Source organism: Aphelocoma coerulescens, chromosome 30, assembly GCF_041296385.1.
Source record: "Aphelocoma coerulescens isolate FSJ_1873_10779 chromosome 30, UR_Acoe_1.0, whole genome shotgun sequence".
Lineage (NCBI taxonomy): Eukaryota > Metazoa > Chordata > Aves > Passeriformes > Corvidae > Aphelocoma > Aphelocoma coerulescens.
This window is the reverse complement of record NC_091043.1, coordinates 144,804-167,761: the sequence shown is the minus strand read 5'-3', so window position 1 is coordinate 167,761 and position 22,958 is coordinate 144,804. Positions and strand designations below refer to the sequence as shown.

The 22,958-nt window shown below is 71.2% G+C and overlaps 5 protein-coding genes across 7 annotated transcripts in view; 3 read left to right on the top strand and 2 right to left on the bottom strand.

The window, feature by feature from the left end:
* Nucleotides 1–191: 191 nt before the first annotated feature.
* Nucleotides 192–6,562, top strand: MAN2B1 (mannosidase alpha class 2B member 1). Of its 2 annotated transcripts, XM_068997907.1 has the most exons (24): nucleotides 192–276; nucleotides 628–730; nucleotides 1,000–1,173; nucleotides 1,403–1,596; nucleotides 2,012–2,144; nucleotides 2,450–2,592; nucleotides 2,819–2,935; nucleotides 3,004–3,086; nucleotides 3,165–3,285; nucleotides 3,384–3,462; nucleotides 3,540–3,649; nucleotides 3,732–3,839; nucleotides 3,921–4,037; nucleotides 4,115–4,297; nucleotides 4,448–4,545; nucleotides 4,627–4,744; nucleotides 4,833–4,951; nucleotides 5,035–5,136; nucleotides 5,215–5,302; nucleotides 5,388–5,468; nucleotides 5,538–5,753; nucleotides 5,826–5,975; nucleotides 6,201–6,303; nucleotides 6,382–6,562. In XM_068997907.1, the coding sequence occupies exons 1-24, from the start codon at nucleotides 193–195 to the stop codon at nucleotides 6,507–6,509; spliced, it is 2,952 nt and encodes a 983-aa protein (XP_068854008.1). In that variant the 5' UTR covers nucleotide 192; the 3' UTR covers nucleotides 6,510–6,562. The 2 variants fall into 2 exon arrangements, with proteins under 2 accessions (XP_068854008.1, XP_068854007.1); XM_068997906.1 differs by having other exon boundaries at nucleotides 5,538–5,975.
* On the bottom strand, nucleotides 6,551–11,075 carry TRMT1 (tRNA methyltransferase 1). Of its 2 annotated transcripts, none has more exons than XM_068997908.1 (17): nucleotides 10,995–11,075; nucleotides 10,352–10,604; nucleotides 10,002–10,057; nucleotides 9,806–9,912; nucleotides 9,538–9,725; nucleotides 9,062–9,177; nucleotides 8,882–8,994; nucleotides 8,650–8,798; nucleotides 8,494–8,577; nucleotides 8,328–8,397; nucleotides 8,115–8,249; nucleotides 7,942–8,027; nucleotides 7,617–7,725; nucleotides 7,473–7,549; nucleotides 7,271–7,390; nucleotides 6,891–7,002; nucleotides 6,551–6,636 (listed from the first exon to the last, which is right to left on the bottom strand). In XM_068997908.1, the coding sequence occupies exons 1-17, from the start codon at nucleotides 11,014–11,016 to the stop codon at nucleotides 6,571–6,573; spliced, it is 1,863 nt and encodes a 620-aa protein (XP_068854009.1). In that variant the 5' UTR covers nucleotides 11,017–11,075; the 3' UTR covers nucleotides 6,551–6,570. The 2 variants fall into 2 exon arrangements, with proteins under 2 accessions (XP_068854009.1, XP_068854010.1); XM_068997909.1 differs by having other exon boundaries at nucleotides 10,352–10,601; nucleotides 10,995–11,057.
* A 1,460-nt stretch (nucleotides 11,076–12,535) lies between these two features.
* NACC1 (nucleus accumbens associated 1) lies at nucleotides 12,536–15,518 on the top strand. Its single transcript, XM_068997932.1, has 5 exons — nucleotides 12,536–13,406; nucleotides 13,794–13,970; nucleotides 14,046–14,151; nucleotides 14,248–14,345; nucleotides 14,707–15,518. Exons 1-5 carry the CDS (start codon nucleotides 12,536–12,538, stop codon nucleotides 14,964–14,966), a joined length of 1,512 nt encoding a protein of 503 aa, XP_068854033.1. The 3' UTR covers nucleotides 14,967–15,518.
* A 2,042-nt stretch (nucleotides 15,519–17,560) lies between these two features.
* IER2 (immediate early response 2) lies at nucleotides 17,561–18,733 on the top strand. The gene has a single exon (XM_068997910.1). The coding sequence runs from the start codon at nucleotides 17,595–17,597 to the stop codon at nucleotides 18,438–18,440; it is 846 nt and encodes a 281-aa protein (XP_068854011.1). The 5' UTR covers nucleotides 17,561–17,594; the 3' UTR covers nucleotides 18,441–18,733.
* A 991-nt stretch (nucleotides 18,734–19,724) lies between these two features.
* The window catches only part of CACNA1A (calcium voltage-gated channel subunit alpha1 A), a 28,354-nt gene continuing 25,120 nt past the window's right edge, over nucleotides 19,725–22,958 (bottom strand). Inside the window, 3 exon segments of the mRNA XM_068997850.1 lie at nucleotides 19,725–20,174; nucleotides 22,070–22,335; nucleotides 22,683–22,881. Of these exon segments, the coding sequence (XP_068853951.1) occupies nucleotides 19,725–20,174; nucleotides 22,070–22,335; nucleotides 22,683–22,881 (915 nt within the window).

Sequence of the window (22,958 nt, the reverse complement as noted above, 5' to 3'; positions counted from 1 at the left end):
CTTATTGGCTCTTATCCGTTGTCGCTCCAGCCACCGCCCGGCGCGGTCTCCTTACGCCCCGCCCCCGCGGGCAGCAGCGGCGAATCAGAGCGCGCGGCGTGCAGCAGCGCCTTTTCCCGGCCGCCCATTGGCTGGCGCTGGGGACGGGGCGGGGCGAGCTCGCGGGTCATGTGAGCCTGCGGTCACGTGACCATGGGTGTCATGGCGGTGCCCGGGGCGGCGGCGCCGCCGCTGCTGCTGCTCCTGATCGGGGCGGCCGCGGGCTGCGGGTACCAGGTGGGACCGAGGGGCCTGCGAGAGAGAGACTGGGGGGACTGCGACAGCCTGGGGACAATCGGGAGGGACGGGGGGCAGCGGCGTGTCCTGGGATAACGGGAACTTGAATGGACTGGGGTCACCGGGAGGGGCTGAGGGGACACCGGATCGCCCTCAGGAAAGGGGAACTGGAAGAGCTGGGGGCACTGGGATGCACTGGGCACTCTGAGAAAACGGGAACTGGGGCCGTTGGTTTTGCCAACCGCTTCCGGAGCCCAACGGCCCTCCCGGGGCAGCGGCGGGGGGATCCCGGGGCTGTTCCGGGGGGTCCCGCGGGCCCAGCCCGGTCCGAGCCCCCCCCGACCCCCCCAGTCGTGCCCCCCGACCCGGCCGGACATGCTGAACGTGCACCTGGTGCCGCACTCGCACGACGACGTCGGGTGGCTCAAGACGGTGGACCAGTACTACTATGGGGGTGCGTGGGGACACGGGGGGGGACACAGCGGGGGGACAGTGGGGACACGGGGGGGGAGGTGACGTCCCCAAGGCCGCTGTGCGGGCGGGGGTGGTGTCACCTGAGGGGGGGACACGTCCCACGTGCTGCGGGGGGGGCTGGAGGTGACGTGGGGGGGGGTCCAAGGGTCGCTGAGTGACACCGTGTCCCCCCCGTGCTGTGACCTCCCCAATCCCGAGCGTCCCCGTGCCGGGGGTTTTGGGGTGACCCGGTGCCCCCCGTGCCCCCAGTGCGGAACCGGGACCAGCACGCGGGGGTCCAGTACATCCTGGACTCGGTGGTGGCCCAGCTGGTGGCCGTCCCCTCCCGGCGCTTCGTCTACGCCGAGGTGGCGTTCCTGGCGCGCTGGTGGCGGCAGCAGGACGAGGCCACGCGGAGGCTGGTCAGGGAGCTGGTGCAGGAGGGTACGGAGCGACTGGGGGGGACTGAAAGGGACATGGGGGGCACTGGGAGGGACTGGGGGGGGGACAGAAAAGGATGGGGGGGACTGGGGGGCACTGGGAGGATCGTGGGTGACACTGGGGTGGGGGTCTGGGGTCTCTGTGTGACTGTGGGGGGCTTGCCCAGGGCTGCACTTCTGAGGGGTCCCCAAGACCTGTCCCCTGAGGGATTTTGGGGTGCTGTCCCCCCCAGGCCGGCTGGAGTTCGTGGGGGGGGGCTGGTGCATGAGCGACGAGGCCACGACGCACTACGGGGGGGCCCTGGAGCAGCTGGCCCTGGGCCGGCGCTTCCTGCGCCGCGAGTTCGGGGACTGCGGCACCCCCAGGGTGGCCTGGCAGATCGACCCCTTCGGACACGCCCGCGACCTGGCGGCCTCCTTCGCGCAGGTGGGGCAGCCCAAAACCCCCCCAGCACCCCCAAATCACCCTCGGCATCCCCAAACCTTCCCCTGCGCCCCAAACCCCCCCCCCTCGGCACCCCTGAATCACCCTTGGCATCCCCAAACCTTCCCCAGCACCCCTGAATCACCCTTGGCATCCCCAAGCCTTTCCTGGCACCCCCAAACCCTCCCCTGCACTCCCAAATCACCCCGGCACCCCCAGATCCTCCCTGCTCCCCAAAACCTTCCCTGGCACTCCCAACCTTCTCAGCCCCCCCAAACCCCCCCCCCATATCCCCAATCACCCCCCCAAACCTATTTAGGGACCCCCCCAGTGACACCCCCCCAGATGGGGTATGACGGGCTGTTTGTGGGGCTGTGGGGACCCCCAGTGACCCCCCCATGACCTGGTGCCCCCCCAGATGGGGTACGACGGGCTGTTCGTGGGGCGCGTGGACCACCAGGACAAGCAGGCGCGGCTGCAGCGCCGGGAGCTGGAGCTGCTCTGGAGGGGCAGCGCGAGCCTGGCCCCCCCCCACGCCGACATCTTCACCGGTGACCCCTCGGGACCCCCAAACTGCTCCCTGTGCCCCCCTCCTGCCAGTGACCCCCCGGGACCCCCAAACTGCCCCCTGCGTGCCCCTCCCCATCCTGTCCCTGCCATCCCTTCTCAAGGCTTTGTCCTTTGTCCCCATCCCTGTCACCTCCCGTGTCCCCAACCCCTCTCCCCTGGCCCCATCACGTCCCCAGGGGTGTCCCCTTCCCATTTCTCGCCCTCTGTCCTGTCCCAGCCGTGTCCCCAGCCCCATCCCCTGTCCCCCTGGCCGTGGTGGCCGGGGAGGTGACAGAGCTGTCCCCAGGGATCCTGCCCAACGTGTACAACCCCCCCCCCGGGCTGTGCTGGGACCAGCTCTGCACCGACCCCCCTGTGGTGGACGGCGACGGCCCCGAGCGCAACGTGGACTCTGTGGTCACCTCCTTCCTGGAGGCTGCGGCCACCCAGGTCCTGCCAGGGGGGTAAAGGGGGGCTGGGACCTGCGGGTGGGGAAAATTGGGGGAGCCCGGAGGGAGTGGGGGTCCCTGTCCTCCAGGACGGGGTTCCCAAGGGTCCTTGTCCCTCCTGGGATGGGGGGAATGGGGGTCCCTTTCCCCTGGGGCGGGGTTCCTGGCTGTCCCTGGGTGTCCCTGCCCCGGGCAGGGGTCCCGAGCTGCGTCCCCACTGTCCCCAGGCCCGGCAGTACCGCACCAACCACATCCTGATGACCATGGGCTCCGACTTCCACTACGAGAACGCCCACCTGTGGTTCAAGAACCTGGACAAGCTCATCGCCCACACCAACGCCCGGGTGAGGGGCTGTCCCCAAAGCCCCCCTCAGTGTCCCCAAGCCCCTGCTGACCCCTTCTTTGTCCCCAGCAAGCCAACGGCAGCCGCGTCCACGCCCTGTACTCGACGCCCTCGTGTTACCTGCAGGAGCTGCACCGGGCCAACCTCACCTGGTGAGGGGGGGCTGAGGGGCCGGGGAGGGGCCGAGGGCCGGGCGGGCTGGACAGACGGACAGCTGGCATGTCCCCCAGGCCCCTGAAGACGGATGATTTCTTCCCCTACTCGGACGGTCCGCACCAGTTCTGGACCGGTTTCTTCAGCAGCCGCCCGGCGCTCAAGGGCTACGAGCGGCTCAGCAGCGGCTTCCTGCAGGTGGGGGGCACCTGGGGACTCCCCGAGAGTGTGGGGACCACCCCAGGGCTTGGGGATCCCCTCGTGGGCACCCCCTCAGATCCTGATCCCCCCCCCAGATCTGCAGCCAGCTGGAAGCGCTGGCCGGACCCTCCTCACGGGACGGTCCCTACGGCCCTGGGGACAGCTCCGTGCTCCGTGAGTGCCTGGGGGGCACCTGGGAGGGACCTGGGCACCCCCAACCCCCCCCAACACCCCCTTTTTCCCTCCCCGAGGTGAGGCCGTGGCTGTGGCCCAGCACCACGATGCTGTGTCCGGCACCGAGAGGCAGCACGTGGCCAACGACTACGCCCGGCAGCTGGCCAAGGGCTGGGACAGCTGCCAGGTGAGCCCCTGGGGGGCCAGGGGAGGGTTCTGGGGACAAGGGCAGGGCTGGGCGTGACCCCAAATTCCTGCTGCCCCCGCAGGTGCTGGTGGCCAACGCCCTGTCCCTCCTGGGGGGCACCAAGGGCCCCTTCGTGTTCTGCAACGCCCTCAATGTCAGCGTGTGCCCCCTCAGCGAGACCACCGCCCACGTGAGCACCCATGGGGGTTTGGGGGGGCGTTCTGGTGGTCCCCAGGGACTGACACCCCCCCCTTGTGATCTCCCTCCCCAGTTCACTGTGATCCTCTACAACCCCCTGGCCTGGGGCGTGGCCTGGCCCGTGCGGCTGCCGGTCAGCGGCGCCTCCTACGCCGTGAGTGACCCTCAGGGCCGGCCCGTGGCCAGCCAGGTGAGCCTTGAGCCCCCAAACCTCCCAGTATCCCCCCTCAACCCCCCCCGCCGTGACCCCTCACCTGTCCCCCCCAGGTGGTCCCGGTGTCCGGCGTGACGCAGCGGCTGCGGGGCGGTGCCGGGGGGGCCCTGGGGGAGCTCCTGTTCCAGGCCTGGGCCCCCCCCCTGGGGTTCAGCACCTTTGGGGTGAAGCAGCTGAGCCCGCGGTCCCCCCCCAAGTGGCCCTCGGGGGACCCGGAGCCGCAGATCCAGAACGAGGTGAGGGGACATCAGGGGGGACACAGATTTGGGGGGGTCTGGGGGCTCCCTAGATGGGGGGATGAGCCCCAGCTCCCAGTTAAACCAGTTGGGGGCTGACTGGGTGGCCTGGGAGGGGCTGACCTGCTGCTGTCCCCCCGCTGACCGCAGCACCTGCGAGTCCTGTTCGACCCCGTCACGGGGCACCTGCGTGAGATCCAGAACTTGGCCAAGGGCTTCTCGCTGCCCGTGTTCCAGAGCTTCTACTGGTGAGGCTGGGGACACTCCTGGGGGTTTTGGGGGTGTCCTGGCTGCAGGGGGGACCCCCCTGACCTGCCCTGACCCCCCAGGTACAATGCCAGCGCCGGGGACGCGCTGAGCCCCCAGGCCTCGGGCGCCTACATCTTCCGGCCCAACGCCTCCGCGCCCATCCCCGTGGCCAAGCGCGCAGCCACGCGCCTGCTCAAGGTGGGCAGGGGGTCCGGGGGGTGGAGGGGTCCCTCGGTTTTGGGGGGGGGTTTCCCGATGTAGCTGAACGTCCCTGTGTCCCCCCCAGACTGCGCTGGTGCAGGAGCTGCACCAGAATTTCTCGGCGTGGTGCTCGCAGGTGCTGCGGCTGCGGCCGGGGCAGCCCTACCTGGAGCTGGAGTGGACCGTGGGGCCCATCCCCGTGGCGTGAGTGTGGGCAGGGGTCCTGGGACCCCTGAACTCCCCCGGGGACCCCCTGGTGACACCACCCCCTCTCCCCCCCCCCCCAGGGACGGACTGGGCAAGGAGGTCATCAGCCGCTTCGAGACCCCCCTACGCACGGCTGGGCGCTTCTACACTGACTCCAACGGGCGCCAGGTGCTGCAGCGCAGGTGACGGGGCTCAGGGGATCCCCGGGACCCCCCCAGGGGCTGAGCGGGACCCCCGTGACCCCCCTTGGGCCCCCCCAGGCGTGACCACCGGCCCACCTGGAACCTGAGCCAGAGCGAGCCCGTGGCCGGAAATTACTACCCCGTGAACACACGAATCTTCATCAGGGTAATGAGCTGGACACAGCTGGGCACAGCTGGGGCTGGGCTGGACACAGCTGGGTCACGCCCCTCACTCTTGTCCCCCCGGGCAGGACCAGAAGGTGCAGCTGACGGTGCTGACCGATCGCTCCCAGGGCGGCAGCAGCATCCTGGACGGGTCCCTGGAGCTCATGGTGAGGTGGGGACACCGGGGGGGGACACCCTCCGGGAGGGGACACCTGTGACAACCGCGTCCCCTCCAGGTGCACCGGCGGCTCCTGAACGACGACAACCGGGGAGTGGGGGAGCCGCTGGACGAGCCCGGGGAGGACGGGCAGGGCCTGGTGGTGCGGGGCCGGCACCGGCTGCTGCTGGACACGGTGGCAGCCGCGGCTGACCAGCACCGGCCGCAGGCACAGGAGATGGTGACGTCCCCGTACGTGGTGCTGGCACCCGGCTCGGGGCCTCACCTGCGCCAGGTGAGCGGGGAGGGGTCACCGGGACGGGTGAGGCGGGCAGGGGTCTCCCTGCTCACCGCCCCCTCCCCGCAGTTCTCGGGGCTGCGCCGGGCGCTGCCCCCCAACCTGCACCTGCTGTCGCTGGAGCCGAGGGGCGCCGGGAGCCTCCTGCTGCGCCTCGAGCACCTCTTCGAGCGCGGGGAGAGCCAGAACGGCTCCCAGCCCGTCACCGTGGACCTGACGGTCAGCAACGGGGACAGGGCTGGGGGTCCGGGGGGTCCGAGCCCCGTTTTGGGGGTCCTGAGGCTGCCCTGGGGGGTCTGGGACAACTTCCAGGGTGCCCCTCCCTCACTCGGCCTGCCTGGGGTGGGGTTGGGGAGGGTCTCTGCCAAGCTCCCTCCACCCCGGGCTGGGCTCTGGGGTGTTTGGGGTGGCTCTGGGGTGTCTCTGACACCCCCCCGCCCCCAGACCCTTTTCTCGGCCTTCACCATCACCTCGGTGCGGGAGATGGCCCTGGGCGGGGACGTCCCCCTGCAGAGCGTGTCCCGCCTGCTCTGGACCACAGCCACAGGTACCAGGGGGCTCGGGGGGCTGGCAGGGGGGTCCTGGGGGTCCCAGCCCCCCCCTCACACCCCTCATGCCCCCCCAGGCACCCCCAAGCCCCCCCCAGCGCGCAGGCTGGACCCGCGGCGGGTGCGGCTGGAGCCGATGGAGATCCGGACCTTCCTGGCCTCGGTGCGGTACTGGGGGCCCAGGGAGGGGCCAGGGGGGCCCTGAGCCACCCCCCAACCCCAAAAAAAAGTGCATTAAAAACCCCCCGAGTTTGGTCAGACCTGGTTTAATGGGGGGCAGCCGGGGGGGGCTCGTGGGAGTAGCAGCACTGGTCACCTCGGGGACAGCTGCCCTGTGGGGGAGGGACAACATGGGGGGGGTTGGCACCTGCCCCGAGACCCCCGATCTGCCTTCACAGCTCCCTCCCATTTTCCTAGCCATCCCCCCCTTATCCCAGCCCCACTTTTATTCCCAAATCCTCCCTCCTTTTCTTTTTCTCCCAGACCGCTCTCTCTCTCTGTGTCCTGACTCCCCCCGTGCTCCTGGACACCCCCTTTATTCCCAGATGGACCCCCCCCCCCCCAATATTTTGGGGCCCCCTCCCACCTCCTTGAAGCGTTTGCAGGGGAATTGTTTCAGCCCAGCCCCGTCCGGGCGCTGCCTCCGCTTGTTCTGGAGCCGCTCCCGCTTCTCCTGCAGGGATGGGGAGAGGCCCCCCCTGGGAAGGCTGGGAATGAGCCATGGACCCCCAGAAAGGGGAGTGGGACAGGGGCATCTCCCCCCAGAAAGAACCAGAGCAAGGGTTTCATCCCTTCTCCTATTTTAGGGGGGTTCGGGGGGGAATTTTGGGGGTCCTGAGGGGGTTTGAGGTGGTTATGAGGTCTTGGGGGGGTTTTTCCCCACTCCGAGCACAAAAAAGGGGGGAATGTCCCCCTTGGGAAGGGTGGGGGACACCTGAACCCCGAAAGCAGCCCCCCAGAGCTCACCCTGCCTTGGCCCTGGCCTTGGGACCCCAAAAGGCCTCGGGGTTCTCTGGGAATCGTTTCAGGCCGCGCTTGCGGGAGCCGGGGTTGGCGTCCTCATGGAGGGCGAAGGAAGCCTGGAGCCTGGGAGGGGGAAAAGGGGCGATCAGGGGGGCCTGGGGGGGATCAGGGGGTTTTGGGGGGTCTGGGGTCCCGGGGGTCCTACGTGGGCTCCACTGTGAGGATCCGGGCAGCCGGGCTGGAGTCCTGGAGCCGCTCGCGCTTCACCGGGTGCAGCTTGGCCTGGGAAAAGTGGGGAAAAGTAGGAAAAGGGGGGTGGGAAAGGGGAGTCCCCGAGCCCCCTTCTCACCCAGCAGCGCATGATGTCCCAGAGCACGGCCGGCGGCGCGTCCGTCTTGACGGCGTTGCGGCAGGCGTGGGACAGCGAGACCCGGAACCCCGCGTGCAGCAGGGCTGACCTGCAGGACAGCGGGGACCCCAAAATCGCCAGGGGGTTTGGGGGGACAGGATGGGGCTGGGGGAGGTGTCAGAGGGGGCTTGAGGGGGGCAGGAAGGGGTTGGGGGGGGCCTCAGCCTTGGGAGATTTGGGGTTCCCTGCAGGGGGTGGGTTCCCAGAGAGGACTTAGGGTCCCTGAAGGGATTTGGGTTTCCCTGCAGGGGTTTGGGGTCCCTACCTGAGCTGCAGCAGGGACGGGGTGTTGCTGCGGATGGTGCTGCTCAGCCCGTCCAGGGTGTAGTACAGGGGGACATCACTCAGCTCCTGCCCCACAGGCAGCCCCACGGTCACCGCCAGCCCCACATTTGGGATCTGGGGTGTCTCCCCACACCGTGTCCCCCCCGTTGTCACCTCGGCGATGACGCTGAGCATCCCCCGCAGCCGCGGCTCTGTCGAGAAGCGCCCGGGGCTCCGCTCCAGCGCCGCCAGCACCCCCTCCACAAAGGCGGGGTCGTGCAGGGGCTCAGCCCACACCGGGCCCCCCACCTTGAGAAGAGAAAAAAAGGGGGTTCAGGCCCTGAATTTGGGGTGCCGGGCTGGGGATGGAGTGGCACCCACACGCACCTGGTGGCGCTGGTGGCAGAACTCACAGGTGGGACCCACGGGTGGCCCCGTGGCTGCGCTGTACTTGAACCTGGAGGGGGGAGATGCAGGGTCACGGCCCCACAAAGGGTCTTGCAGACTCCCAAAGGGTCTCAGGAACCCCCAAATCCCTTGGGGGGGGCCGTACCCGCTGCCGTGGCTCGTGGCCCTGCCCAGGCGCTGCAGGTGGTGGGAGCCGCAGCCCACGCAGTGGAACACCAGCGCCTGCTTGCTGCGGGGAAACGGGGTCAGGGCGGGTCTGGGGGGGTCGGAGACCCCCAAAACCCCTCCCCCCAACCCTCACCTGGCCGAGGCCTTGACCTTGGCCTGGCCCGTGAAGACCCTGACGAAGACGCGCACGTAGAAGTCGGCGCTGACCGACAGCAGCGGCACCACAAAGCGCTGGTAGCAGTTGGCGCGGAGGTCGAGGCTGTGCAGGATGATCCGCAGGGCCTGGCAGGGGACAGCGGGGACACGGGGGATGTGGGACACCCCCTCGTGCCCCCCCTGGACAGGGGGACCCCCCCAGCACTGACCATCTCGTGGCAGAACTTGCCCTTGAGGGACACAGCGCCGTATTTGCTGTAGCAGGTCTCCGCACTGTTGCCAGCCATCACCGCCATGTCCGTGCAGGTCACGCAGAGCAGCCCTGGGGAGTCGGGGTTCAGGGGGGTCCGGGGGGTCGTGGGGGTCCCCAAAAGCCCCCCGAGACTCACCCCCCTCACTCACGGCCTGCACGGCCGCGTCCAGGAAGGGCGCAGGGCTCCCATAGGGGTCCAGGTCGATGACGTCGAACGGCTCCCGCTCAGCCTTGCTCTGGTACATCAACATCCTGGGGGGGACACGGGGGTGTCACAGCGTCCCCATGGTCTCCACGGGGACCCTCAGCACCCCCATGGGGACCCTGGACCCCCCAGAACACCCCCAGCCCTCATGACCCCCTGGCTGCCTCTGCCCTGCTTGGGGGACAGGATGGTCCCTGATGCCCCTCAGGGACAGCAGGACCGGTTCCGGGAGGCAAAAGGGTCACGGGGACCCCCCTAAACCCCCTGAGAGGTCCCAAATTGGGGCAGGAGGTGCTCCTCAACCCCCCTCCCACAAGGACACTTTGGGGACACTCCCAGCTCAGCCCCGAACTCCCGGACGCTGCTGGGGGGGTTCCCTCCCCGTTCCCAGTGGGATTTGGAGTTACCTGGCGTCGGCCAGGCGGGGCGTGACGAGGTCCCCGACGCCGTTGCGGGCCACGTTGCGGGCCATGAGCGCGGCCGCCCGCGGGGAGCAGTCGCTGGCCACGATGGCCCCGAGCCCCGGCACCTCCCGGGCGAAGCGGACTGAGCGGAGCCCTGAGGCCGCCAGGGCCTCCAGCACCCGCAGGCCCCCCTGGGGGGCACAGGGGGGGTTTCAGGGGGGTTCGGGGGGAATTTGGACCTCCGCACCGGGCCCCCGAACCCCCTGCACACCTCACAGGCCTCTCCCGGCCGCGCCGTCCGTGAGGTCTCGGGGGGTGTCTGGGGGTCCCCGGCCTCCGGGGGGCTCCCCCCCAGCTCCTCCTCGCCTGGAAGGATGACTGGAAAAGAGGAGGGGGCTGAGGGAGAGCCCTGGGGACCCCAAAAATGGGGTCTGGCGGGGGAAAGAGGGGGACAGGAGCCACCATACCCCGAATTCCTTTGGGGCGCAGCTGCAGCCGCGCGAATTCCGTCAGGACGGCACAGCTGGGGGGGGGAAAGGGGGGTGTCAGGGATCCCCTGGGGGGGGGAAGTGACACCCCAAAACCTCCCCCAGACCCTCCAGGGCAGCCCAGAGCCCGCAAAATCCTCCTGGGATAACACGAGGGTATTCCCAGGACACTCCAGAGCCCCCCAGGATTCTCCCAGGACCCCCCACAAACTTCTCAGGACACCTCCAAGGCCCCCCAAATTCTCCTGTGACAACTCCGAGACCTCCCCAGAGTGCCCCAAGAGTCCCCGGGGCCCCCCAGGACCCTCCCGAGACCCCCTCCGGCTCACGTGAGGTCGCGGTTGAAGCCCTGCACGGGGTTATAGAACACCTCGTTGGCGCTGGGGAAGACGATGGTGGCGCGGCCCTCGGTGATCAGCGTCTCGCCGGTGCCGGGGGTGCCCCCTTCGCCTTGAGGGGGTCCCGCCGACCCCTCCGGGGGAGCCCCCGAGCCCGGCGGGGTCGCGAAGCCGTTGGGGGAAGCGCCGTCCATGGTGGGGGGGAGCGGGGGGCCTCTGCGGAGGGTCCTGAGGGCGGCAGCTGCTGCGGGAGGGGGGTCACGGGAGGGGTGCGGCCTCACCGGGGCGGTTTTGGGGGGAAAACGGGGCGGTTTGGGCTCGCCCCGAGAGGGCGGGAAAAGGGGAGGAAATCCCCCAGGAAAAGGGAAGGAAGAGGCGGGGAACGGGAGGGGACGAGCCCCCCGCAGGCAGGGGGGAAACACGGGACCCCCGTGAGGAGGGGGAGACCCCCAAAACGGGACCGAGGGGGTGACACCGCGTCCCCCCACCCCCCCAGCACGTGGCGCGGGACAAGGCCGGGGATCTACACCCTGCCCCCTCCGGGTCCCGCCCCGGTGCCGCCCCCCGAGTCCTCCGGCCCTCCCCGTGCCCCCCGCCTTGTCCCCCCTCGTCCCCGTGTCCCCCCCCCGCTCACCCGCGCGCGCCGCCCCGCGCATCCCCCGCACCGCCCCTCACATGGGCGCCGCCATGTTACACCGGTCACGTGACGCCGGCGGCCGCGCCGGGTCTTAAAACCTCTGCCCGCCCCGCTAAAACGCGATCTTCCGGGGGTGCCTCCCGGCGGCGCGGGGAGGAGCCGATCCCGCCGGACCCCGCCCGCGGGGCGCGGTGGGTCAGGAACCCGCGCGTTTTCTGCGCGTTCCCCGCGAGTTTCTGCGTCCCCCCCCTCCCCAACTCCGTGTGGGCACCGGGGGGTGGATGATTCGGCGCTCGGCTGGTCGCGCAGGCGCGGGCGGCGCGCTCGGCACTCGGCTGGTCGCGCCTGCCGCACAATGAATGGCCGCTGAGCGCGGCGGCACCGGGAGCGGCTCCGGGAGCGGCCGCGGCCCCAGCGCAGCCCCCCCGGCCCCCGGTAAGGCGGGGACCCCCCGGCCCCGCCCCAAGCCCGCCCCCCGCACCCCCGCACCGGTTTCCCGGTCCCACTTCCTTCCCGCCCGGGCCCGGTGCACCACCCCCCCCCCCCCCCCGCCGCCTGTTCCCCCGGGCCTGCGGCACCTCCCGCCTCCCCCGCGCTGGGGATCCCCCGGTTCCCCCGGGATGCCGCCCCTTCCGCCCCCGGTAGCGGGGGGGCTGCTCTGTCTGTACCCCCCCTGCGGGGTTTGGAGTCCCCCTGTTGCAGCCCTCCCGCGATTGGGGGCTTAACGACGCCCCCCACAAAACTTGGGCCCCCCCCCCCGTTGTCACCTCTGAGGGTTCGGGGGTCATCTTCCCTCCCCCGCTGGAGCCTCGGGGTCTCCTCTGTCCTCAGGCCCGGGAGCGGGGTCCCCTTTGATGACCCCCCCCGTGTTTTGGGGTTCCTCTGCTCCTCCTCGCCCCTAAGTGGGGGATTTATCGACCCCCCCGGAATTTGGGGCTCCCCGGACTGGGGGATCCCGCCCGTTCCCCTTCGGAGAGCTTGAAGGTCCCCCCAGTCCCCAGGCCAGGCTTGGGGCCCCCTTTCTCCTCCAAATGGGGGGGCTCCTTGTGTCCCCCCCCCGAATTTTTGGGCCCCCTTTGTCTTTCGTGCCCCCGGGGGTCCCAGGCCTGGCCTGCCCCCCCCCATGTCCCAGGACTGGGGACCCGTCAGAGCCCCCCCGGCCTTGGCAGGGACCCCTCCCCCCCTGTTCTGAGAGGGGTTGGGGGGAGGATTTGGGGTGACCCTGGGTTGGGGGCTTTGTTTGACCCCTGTTCTTCCTCTGTCCCCGTCCCTCCCGGTGTCCCCCCGTGTTTTGTCCCCTTTTGTCTGTCCTGTGCCTCACTCTGTCCCTGCTTTGCTCTGTCACCCCTGTACCCCACCTGTCCCTGCCCCATTCCTGGTGTCCCTGTCCCCACATGTCCACCCCGTTCCCTGTGTCCATCTCACTCCCTGTGTCCCTGTCCCCATGGCCCTGTCCCCACATGTCCACCCCGTTCCCTGTCCCAACATCCCCTCCCTGCCCTGCATCCCGGCCCCACAGGCCCCCCCCGGCCCCCGCCATGGCGCAGACGCTGCAGATGGAGATCCCCAACTTCGGGAATAGCATCCTGGAGTGCCTGAACGAGCAGCGGCTGCAGGGGCTCTTCTGCGACGTGTCCGTGGTGGTCAAGGGCCACGCCTTCAAGGCCCACCGGGCCGTGCTGGCCGCCAGCAGCTCCTACTTCCGAGACCTGTTCCACAGCTCCAAGAGCGCTGTGGTGGAGCTGCCGGCGGCCGTGCAGCCCCAGTCCTTCCAGCAAATCCTCAGCTTCTGCTACACCGGCCGCCTCAGCATGAATGTGGGCGACCAGTTCCTGCTCATGTACACGGCCGGCTTTCTGCAGATCCAGGAGATCATGGAGAAGGGCACCGAGTTCTTCCTCAAGGTCAGCTCGCCCAGCTGCGACTCGCAGGGGCTGCACGGCGACGACACGCCGGGCTCGGAGCCGCAGAGCCCGGTGGCCCAGACCTCGGCAGCGCAGGGCTGGGCGGCCGCGCTGCCGTTGGTGTCGCGGGTCAAGACGGAGCAGGGTGAGCCCGATGGCGTCCAGTGCACCTTTGTGGTCAAGCGCCTCTGGGACGGGGCCCCCAAGGATGCCGGTGGCAACGGCAGCCGCAAAATGGCCAAATTCTCCGAGACGGCGCCGCGCCCGCCGCAGCCGCCCGGCACCGCTGCCGCCCCGGCCCCCGCACCCGCCCCGGCGCCCGGCGCGGCCGCTGACCAAACCAGCCCCGGGGGCACGTCCAGCGCCTACACGAGCGACAGCCCTGGCTCGTTCCACAACGAGGAGGACGAGGAGGAGGATGCGGGCGAGGAAGGCTCGGACGAGCAGTACCGGCAGATCTGCAACATGTACACCATGTACAGCATGATGAACGTGGGGCCCGCAGGTGAGGAGGCCCTGCCCGCTTTTGGGGGGTGGATGTGAGTTTGGGGGACAGATGGGGACACGTGCAGGGGTCTGGTCACGTGAGACCCCGCCCCATTTGGGGAGTGGCCAAAAGGTGGGCAAGGCCCGTTGGGGCTCCATCTACCCCCAGTCACCCCCGAGGGCACATCCAGAGACCCTCCAAGGTTCAGGGTGGGACCCCCGCACCATCGCAGTCTCTGTGTCCCACTCAGACCTTTCTTGTCCCCCGTGACCCCCCAGGGGTGGCTCCACTGACCCCCCAAAGGAGGTGACCCTCCACAAGCAGCCCCTCCACACACACGTGTGGCAGGACCGGGGCCCATCCCCCGGGTCCATGGCCCCCCTGTGACCCCCCGTGCCCCCCCAGCTGCAGAGAAGGTGGAGGCCCTGCCCGAGCAGCCCCCCCCCGAGCCCCGGGCCCGCGCCCGCCTGCGCCAGGACCTGGCGTCGCTGCCGGCCGAGCTCGTCACCCAGATTGGCAACCGCTGCCACCCCAAGCTCTACGACGAGGGCGACCCTGCCGAGAAGCTGGAGCTCGTCACCGGTACTGGGGCGGGCAGGGGGGAGGGCCCCACGGTGTTCTGGGGCCCCGCTGACCCCCCCTGCGCCCCCTCCCCAGGCACCAACGTGTACATCACGCGGGCGCAGCTGATGAACTGCCACGTCAGCGCGGGCACGCGGCACAAGGTGCTGCTGCGCCGCCTCCTCGCCTCCTTCTTTGACCGGTGAGCGGCCCTGGGGGTCCCCCCTGCCCCGAATTGGGGTCTGGAAGGGTTTTGGGGGGGTGGGGGGGATTCAGCCTGGGTTTTGTTCCCTTCCAGGAACACGCTGGCCAACAGCTGCGGGACCGGCATCCGCTCATCCACCAACGATCCCAGCCGGAAGCCGCTGGACAGCCGGGTGCTGCACGCGGTCAAGTGTGAGTGGGGGGCATGGGGGGACCCTTGGGGGCTGGGGGGGCCGAGGAAGGGGGGCTCTGACTGGGAACAAGGGGCTCGACGTTGGGGGACACACTGGGGGGAGCAAGGAAGAGGGGAAATGGGGGGCAAAAGGGGGACCCCAGAGAGGGGACAAGGTGGGACAGGAGTGACCTCAGGGAGGGGATGGGGGGGACACAGAAGGGCACAGGAGGTGACCCCAGCGAGGTACCAACACCACCAACCCCCCCACCCCACATTTCCCACCCAAACTTCTCCCCGTGCCCCCCTTGGTGGGCGCTGCCACACTCGGGGTGCCCCGGGCCACCCCACGACCCTGTCCCCACGTGTCCCCCCCGCCAGTTTACTGCCAGAACTTCGCACCCAACTTCAAGGAGAGCGAGATGAACGCCATCGCGGCCGACATGTGCACCAACGCGCGGCGCGTGGTGCGCAAGAGCTGGATCCCCAAGCTGAAGCTGCTCATGGCCGAGGGCGACTCCTACACCTCCTTCATCAACGACACCGGCAAGCTGGAGCCCGACATCATGGGCCCCGAGCCGCCCTTTGAGGCGGGGGGCCCCGAGCCCGAGGGGGGGCCCCCAGGGGAGGGGCTGCAGTGACCCCCGAGCCCACCCCGGGGACCCCCCCGGCGGGGAGGGGAGGCTGCGCTGGGGAGGGGGTGGGGACTCGGCCCTAAACTGGGGGACCCCCCCCAGGTGCAGCCCCCGCCCCCAGGAGTAGGGAACCCCCCCAGAGCCACCATTGAGGGTGTAGGGACCCCCCCAGGGGCAGGGAACCCCCCCATGGGGAGGGTCCCTCCAGCGAGGACCCCATGAGGATGAAGGGAGCCCCCCCACCTGGGGACCCCCCAGAAGGGGCAGGGTCCCACCAGCAAGGGACCCATGTGGTTTAGGGACCCCCCCATGGGGCAGGGACCCCCCCAAACGGACCCCTCAGGGGCAGGGACCCCACAGCGGGGCCCCGGTGGGTCCTGTCCCCCCCCCGCAGCATTTGGGGTTTGGGGGAGGGCGGCAGCGTCTCGGCACAAGCGCGGCTGCCCCCCCCCCCAGCATTCGGGGGGGTTTCAGCTTGGGGTCTCCCCAGGGCCCCTCCGTGCGCCCCCGTTCCCCTCCAGGGCCACTCTGTCTCTGCATGTGTGTCCCCCCCGTGTCCCCCCCCCGTGTTCCCCCCACCCCGGGGACCCCCATCGCTCTGGGCAGCCCCTACAGCCCCCCCCCCATGTCCCCCCTGTCCCGTGTCCTCCCCCCATCGCTCTGGGCAGCCCCGCTGGCCCCCCCAGCATGTGTCCCCCTGTGTCCCCCCCCCCCGGGGCCAGAGTGTCCCCAGGTGACCTGCAGCCCCCCCGCCAGGTCACTTGTCCGTGTGCGTCCCCAGGTGTGCGTGTCCCCCCCTGCACAAAGGGGAGTGTCACTTGTCTGTGTCCCCCCCCCAAAGGAGCCAGGACTGCCAAATTGGGGGGGTTCCCCCCTTATTGGCTCCCCCCTACACTGGAGTCTTTACTCGGGGGAGGGGGAACACCCGTGTGTGACCCGGGGCGGGACAGGGACACCCAGGGTGGGGGTGACACCTCTGGGCGGGGATGGGGGACGCGGGCCCCCCCCTCCCCAGGGCTTCGCTCCGGCTTCACTCCACAAGGGAAACTGAGGCACAGTTTGGTGACAACCTTCCCACCCCATTCCGGCTGGGGGGGTCTGGGAGGGTCCCCAGGTGTCCCCACTGCCCCCCCAGGTCTCCTGACGTTCGGTCAAGTGCCTTACCCGCCCCTCCCCCGGGCTCCCTCCGCGTCTCCACTGCCCCCCCGGCCCCCCCTTGGCCCCCCCCGGGGCACAGGGACCTCCCCCAACCCCCCCGCCTGGGTTCCCCCTTCTCCTCCCCTCTCTCCGTGCCTCAGTTTCCTCTTTTTCCAACGAGTTCTGCCGGTCTCAGCCCGCCGGGGGGGGTGGGGGAGGAGGGGGGAGAGTGTCCCTGCTGTCCCCCCTTCCGATCCCACCCCCCCCCCAAAATCGGGGTCCCGCTCTTTGTTCGCCCCTTTCGCTGTACAGAAGGGGGGGGGCGCGGCGGCGGCTCGGCAGCATGGACCCCCCCCCGTGCTTGCGCTTCCCCCGCCCCCCGGGGACCCCCCCAGTGTCTGTCCTGTGTAATGAAGTGCCAAGACCACCCCCCCTCCTCCTCCCGGACACCCCCAGGGGCCCTTCTGGAGCCCCCCTAGACCCACCAGGACCCCCCGGGACCCCCCCCCCCCGAGCCCCCCGACGCTGGAGGTTGCACATGAACTGCTGTTGGGCGCGAGGGAGCGTGTGAATAGTGAAAATAAACACAGAGTTTGTAACAGCCGCGGCCTGGGACCCCAAAAACGCCCCCGGCGGGGAGTGGGAAATGACGGGGGGGGGGTGGGGGTCGTGCAGGGCTGGCCCCGCCCCTCCCTGCCCTTATATGGGCATGCGGGGGGCGGCTCCTCCCACCGGCGCGCGCGGCCCCGCCCCCTTCCCGCTGCGTCACCGTTCCCTTATATGGGCATGGAAGCGGCGCGCGGGGGCAGGGCCGGCGGTCCCCGGGTGACCTGAGGGGGGACACGGGGGGGGGGGGGGGGGGAAGCACAGGGACGCCCCCAGGCCCATGGAGGGGGGCAGGGGAACTCCTCAATTCATGGTGGGCACTGGGACATTCCCCCAGCACATGAGGGGAGGGGGGCACAGGAACCCCTCAAGCCGTGGGGGAGGGACCGGGATATCCCCAGTCCACGAGGGACTCCCCCGCCTCGGGAGGGGTTGGGGGGGAGACACGGGAACCCCCTCACTCAGGGGGGGCACAGGACCCCTCCCCAGCACATGCCGGGAGCGCACGGACCCCCTCAAACCATGGGGAGGCCACAGGGACCCCACTCGGAGGGGAGGGGGGCAGAGAGATTCCCCCCCCCCCAATCGGGGAAGGGGCATAGGGAGCCCCAATCCATGGGGGTGTACAGACCCCCCCCACATTCCACAGGGAATTCCAGATCCCCCCCCCTTTGGGCACGGCCCCCCCGACCCATTTCCGTTCCCGGCGCCACCGAGACGCGCGGAGCCGCCCCGGGGCCGGATGCGGTGGCGGGGGGGGAACGGGGGGGCCGGGGCGGTCCGGGAGCGGCCGCGGGGCCGGATGCGGTGGCGGGGGGGGGGGAACGGGGGGGCCGGGGCGGTACAAGAAGCGCGGCGGGGCCGTCCCGGCGCACTCGGCGCGGGGCCGCCATGGAGGAGGCGCAGCGGCTGCTGACGGTGTCGGTGTGGAAGCTGTACCGGTGCCGGGTGCGGCGGGGCGGCCTCCGCCTGCACCGGAGCCTGCAGCTCTCGCTGCTCGTCCGCGCCGCCCGCCACCGCTACCTGAGCGCCCGCGCCGCCGCCGAGACCCTCCCGGGACCGGCGCTGCCCGGGGACGCGGCGTGCAGAGCGACCTCCGACCGGGGGGACCTCCCGCGGGACCCGACCGGGGACCCCCGCAACGCCTGGTGCCCGAACCGACCGAGCGGAGACCACCCGAACCGACAGACCGGGGACCCCGGGACCGACCAGAAACGGGGGGACATCTCAAAGAATCCGACCGGAGACCCCCGCAACGCCTGGTGCCCGAACCGACCGAGCGCGGACCTCCCGAACCGACCGACCCCCCGAACCGAACCTCGGACCGACCAGAAATGGGGGAATCCCCTGAGGGACTGGAACGGGGAACCCCCGAACCTACCGACCGGAGCCCCCCGCAGTGATTTGGACCGGGGATGCCCCCCCAGCCGACCGACAGAGGACCCCCCGAGCGCCCCACCCGGGGACAGCCCGGCCACACGGACCGCGGACCCCGCGAACCGGGACGGCGACCCCCCGACCGCTGCCCCCGCCCCTCCCCGGTCCGCCGGAGCCCCCCGGGCCGGGCAGAAGCGGCGCAGCAGCGGTTCCGCGGGGCCGGGGCGGGGGCCGGTACCGAGCAAACGGGCGCGGCTGGAGGCGGAGGCGCCGCCGCTGCCCCCGGGGCCGCCGGGGCGCTGCTCGGGGCCGCCCGCAGCCGCCTTCGGCTTCCTGGTCCGCGCCGTCGGGGCGTGCTGAGCCCTCGGGAGACCCCCCCCCGGACGCACGGAACTTAACGGGGACCCCCCTCGGACACGCGGAACCAGTTCTGGAACCCCCCGGGACACACGGAACTGGAACGGGGACTCCCCAAACTGCTGCGGGCCCCCCCCCGATGGAACTGAACGGGCACACGCGGACTCTCGGGGCTCCCGGTGGGGCACTCTCTCCCTCCCGGTGACCACCGCGCTTGGGGGGCTCCAGGCTGGCCCGACCCCCTTAATTGTGCTTAATTATTATTTTGTTAATCAAATAAAAGTGGGGTTTGTGCAGCCGCTGCCTCGGGGGAGTCGCCGTATCGCTGTGACCCCTCCTCAATTTGGGGGGGGACCAGGGGTTTGGGGGGGTTCGGTGGATCCTCTAATGGTCGGGGGGCTCGGTCCAAACCGGGGGGGGAGAATTCGGACCGCTGGAGCCCCCCCCCGCCTCTTCCTGCTTCAGTTCCCCCCCGACCAGGACCGGGGGCGGGAAGGGAGGGGAATATCCGGCACCTGCCGCGGGGGTGGGGGCACCACCCGGGAAACCCCCCCGGTTCCGGGAAGCTCCACGCGCTGCCCACGCGGTTACCGGGGTGTCACGGGGGATCTTCGAGCCCGCGTGGGTGCGGTGCCCCCCCCCTCCTCGCGGCGCGTCCCCCACCCCCGTGCCCCCCACCCCGATGCCGGGAAGGAGCAAGACGGGCTCGATCCAAAATTCCTTTTTTTTTAATGGTTCTGGTTTGGGACTTCTCGGGTTTGGGTTCTTTTTTTTTGTTGGTTTTTTTTTGGTTTTTTTTTTGTTTTTTTTCCGTTTTTTGTCTTTGATCTTTTATTTCTGGTTTCGGTAACTCGGTTCATGCAATGGCGGCGGCCCCGGTTCCGCCGCCTCCGTGCCTCGGGCGGGAGGGGGCCGGTGCCCGTTCCCGGTGCCGGTGCCCGTTCCCGCCGTTCCCGGTGGCGGTGCTCGGTGCCCGGGGCCCGTCCTGGAGCCTCCCGGGCTCCGCTCCCGGCCCGGCGGCTCCTCCCGGCCGGGGGCTCCCCCCGGGCGTGGGGAGGTTCGGGGGTCCCGGGGAGGTTCGGGGGTCCCCGGGGCCGCCCCCCCGCGGCGGCGGCGGCTCCTCCAGATGATAAAACTCATCCATAGCCCCGGGAGCGAGCGGGGGGGGGTGCGGTGTGGGTGGCGACGTCCACCCCCCTGGCCGCGACACGTCGCGGTGCGTGTGCGCCCTGTCGCGATATGTCGGGTACGTGCGCGCCCTGTCGCGACACGTCGTGGGAGGCGCCGCTAGCAGCAGTCATCGTCCGTCTCGCTGTAGGGGTCGCGGAGGCCGGGCCGCCCCTTCCCGGCGCCGTGGCCCGGGTAGTACCCGTTCGGCAGCCGCCGGGCGGGCCGGGGGGGCGACGGGCCCGCCCCGCCGGGGGTGCCGGTGCCGCGGGGGCCGCGGGGGGCGCGTCCGTCGAGCGGCGGCGGCTCCGCGTCGCGGGGGGGCCCGCGGGGGGGCTCGGGCCAGCGGGCGGCGGGGCGGGCGGCGGGGCGGGGGTCGGCGGGCGGCGGCGGGCGGCGGGGGCCGCGGGCGGGGGGCGGCGCGGCGGGCGGGGGCCGGCGGGCGGCGGGCGAGTACGAGACGTGGGGCCGCGGCGTGGCGGGGGTCGGCGGGAGCTGGCGGCGGGCGCGGCGGGGGGTGCTGGTCCCGGACGTGGAGAGCACCGGGCTGCCGCTGACCGAGCTGCTGCCCTGCAGCGACAGCGACACGGGGTGGCGGCGGGGGGGGCACGGGCGGCGGAGGAGGGACGCGGGAGGGGGGGAGGGACACGGGGGGACGCGGCGGGGGCGCGGGGGAGGACAGGGGAGCGACGGTGCGGGGACACCCGGACACCGGGAAGGCGTGGGAGGGGGCGTGGGGGACGCGGACACGGACATGGGGGGCGGGGAATGGGAAATGGGGACCCGGGGGTGTCGCAGCCACGGGGGGGGGGACGCAGCCACGGGCCATGCAGCCACGGGAGGGGACAAACGGGAGAGCAGAAGGGACAGAAGTGACACGGGGGTCGCGGGCGGGAGGAGGCGGGAGGCGGCGGCGTGGGGGGAAGCGGGGGCGCCGGGTCCCCCCAAAGCACTCGCAAGGCAAAGCTCGAGGTCGAGGGGTCGGGTGGGGCGGCCGGGGGGGGGATGGGGGAAGCGGGGGCTGGAGAAGTTTGGAAGAGTCAGCCCGGGGGGGAACCCTGTACCCCAAATCTGGGGGTCCTGGGGATCGTTATCCCCCTTTCCATCTGGAGGGGAGGGGGGCTGGGGATGAACCCCGATTGTTCCGTGCGGGGACTCGCGTTTGGAGGGATCCGCGTGCTCCCGGTGGGGACCCCCCTGCACGGGACCCCCCGATGCCAGGCTGCCCCCCAGTTCAGACCTCTGGGGGGGGGGTCCGTGCTCTCTGAATGGAGGTGCTGAGGACCCCAGACCCATCTCAGGGTGCGGGGGGAGCTGTGTACCCCACTATTGTCAGGGCCAGAGGGGGCCTGTGCACCCCCAAATCTCAGCACAGGCTCTGTGCCCCCCCCCCGGGACTATGGGAGCGCCCCCCAAATCCAATTGGAGGGGTTGAGACCCCCGATTCAGGGGGCGCCCCAAAACAGGGGTGGGGGGTCCCTACACCACAATGCAAGCCTAGGAGGGTCCCTGCACCCCAATTTTGGTCTGGGGGTGTTCCGGGGTCCTTCTCCGGGGGGGGGGGGGGGAGGTTCCCTTGGGAGATAAAGGGGAAGATGTAGGGGTCCCCTAAACCATCCCAGGGTGGCAAAGCGGCTCCTCCTGGGGTCGCAGCCGGGTTTGGGGGCGGGGGGGAATGTCCGGGGGTGGGGGGGGGGGGCAGCTTCATTCCAAACTTTCCAGGGTGGCCGGAGCCTGGGGGGGCCGGAGCAGATGTTGGGGGGCCCCGAGCCGCTTACCTGGGCCACCCCTCGCCGTGACAGCGCAGCCAAAGCACAGCGATGGGGAAACAGAGAGGTGAATCAAGGCAGGGCCCCCCCAAGCAGCCGGGGGGGCCGGGGGGGCCAAGCGAGGGGGCTCTGTGCGGGCAGGGGGCGCGGGGGAGGGGCCGAGAGCAGGGAGGGGAGGGGGCGCATCCGGAGGGGTCGAAGCGTCGCCGCCGCCCCCCCCGCCACCCCCAGGTCCCTGCGGGGGGTTCTCCCCCCCATCTCCCTCCCACTGGGTGCTGCCCCTCCTGGGGGGGGAGGGGGGCTGGATCCCCAAAGTGAGGGCTGGACCCCCAAAGTGGGGGGGGGGGCTGGATCCCCATAGTCGGGGCTGGACCCCCAAGGTGGGCACTGGACCCCCCAGGTGGAGCGCTGAGGGGGCTCTGCTGGTGTAACTGGGATGCCACCAGTACTGAACTGGGGCAGGCAGAACGGGCGGGGCGGGGGGCGCTGGGACTCCCCCCTCACCCAGGCAGACCCTCGGAGTGGGGGGGTCCCGCAGCCCCCCCCAGCCTGAGCAGCACCCAAGGGCGGGGGCGCCCCGGGGGACGGGGGGGGGGGGGGTCTTTGGTTGAAGACACCGGGGGTGCAGCCCTTGTCCCCCCCACGGCGGGGAGGGTCCTAGAGGCGGAGGGGGGGCGAGCGGAGGGGGGCACCCACCTGGCGGGGGGCCGCGTGTTCCCGGCCCTCGCTGGGGGAGCGGGACCAGCGGCGGTCCCGGGAGCGGGGCCGCCCGTAGTCGTGGCGCTCGGGGGGGGGCACGCAGCGGTCGCGGTCCCCCCCGGCGCCCCCCCCGTGGTGGTGGTGGTGGTGGTGGTGGTGGTGGTGCCGGTGCCGGCGGTCCTTGGGCCGCCCCCGCTCGGGGTCCCGCTCCTTGGGGGGGCCGTCCCCAGACTGCGTGGTGACACTCAGGTCCGTGCCCAGCCCTGGGGGGGACACGGCGGGGTCAGGACGGGGCGCGGGGGGCGGCCCGGGAGACATTGAGGGACCCGGGGGGTGTGGGGAGCAGGACAGGGGGTGACCCCGGGGTGGGGGGCAGGAGGTGGGGACCCCGTTAGGAGGTGGGGGGACCCGGGGGACATGGGTTGTCCCGCGAATATGGGAGACAGGAGAGAAGGGGTGACCCAGAGGACATCAGTGGCCGGAGAAGAGCCGGTGGCCTCGGGGCACAACTCGGCCAGGAGACAAAGTCGCCCCGCCATCAGGCCTTGGGGACACCCAGGACGGGGTGGGGACACGCCGAGATCCACACGCGGGGGCCGGAGGGTCGCACCTGTGTCGCCGTCGGTGTAGCGGCTGAGGGAGCGCTCGGAGGCGCGGTGGCCGCGGTGGCCGCGGCGGGGGTGGTGGCGCTGGCCGTCCTCGGCGGGGGGGACCCGCTCCAGCGAGAAATCGTCCAGGCGGACGCCACGGGCGCGGGAGTGGCCCAGCAGCGACGCCGAGCGCTTCATGGGGCTCGAGTCCGCGATGGTCTGCGGGACACGGGCCGGGGGCGTCACCGGGGCGGGGGTCGGGGGCTCCGGGAGGGACATCTGAGCCGGGGGGCTCG

Bases quoted from the DNA above. Each gene is read 5' to 3' on its own strand.
- TRMT1 (XM_068997908.1), bottom strand. From the start codon at position 11,016: ATGCGCGGGGCGGCGCGCGCGG. The intron at 8,028-8,114 runs GTGACAACGGGG...CCTGTGGGGCAG, and splicing joins TGCTCAGCGTCATCGCCGAG to GAGCTGAGTGATGTCCCCCT. The intron at 7,726-7,941 runs GTAGGGACCCCA...GCTGTCCTGCAG, and splicing joins CCGTCCCTGCTGCAGCTCAG to GTCAGCCCTGCTGCACGCGG.
- MAN2B1 (XM_068997906.1), top strand. From the start codon at position 193: ATGGGTGTCATGGCGGTGCCCGGGGCGGCGGCGCCGCCGCTGCTGCTG. The intron at 731-999 runs GTGCGTGGGGAC...CCGTGCCCCCAG, and splicing joins GGACCAGTACTACTATGGGG to TGCGGAACCGGGACCAGCAC. The intron at 5,976-6,200 runs GTCAGCAACGGG...CCCCGCCCCCAG, and splicing joins CCGTCACCGTGGACCTGACG to ACCCTTTTCTCGGCCTTCAC.
- IER2 (XM_068997910.1), top strand. From the start codon at position 17,595: ATGGAGGAGGCGCAGCGGCTGCTGACGGTGTCGGTGTGGAAGCTGTAC.
- NACC1 (XM_068997932.1), top strand. From the start codon at position 12,536: ATGGCGCAGACGCTGCAGATGGAGATCCCCAACTTCGGGAATAGCATC. The intron at 14,152-14,247 runs GTGAGCGGCCCT...GTTCCCTTCCAG, and splicing joins CTCGCCTCCTTCTTTGACCG to GAACACGCTGGCCAACAGCT. The intron at 14,346-14,706 runs GTGAGTGGGGGG...CCCCCCCGCCAG, and splicing joins GGTGCTGCACGCGGTCAAGT to TTTACTGCCAGAACTTCGCA.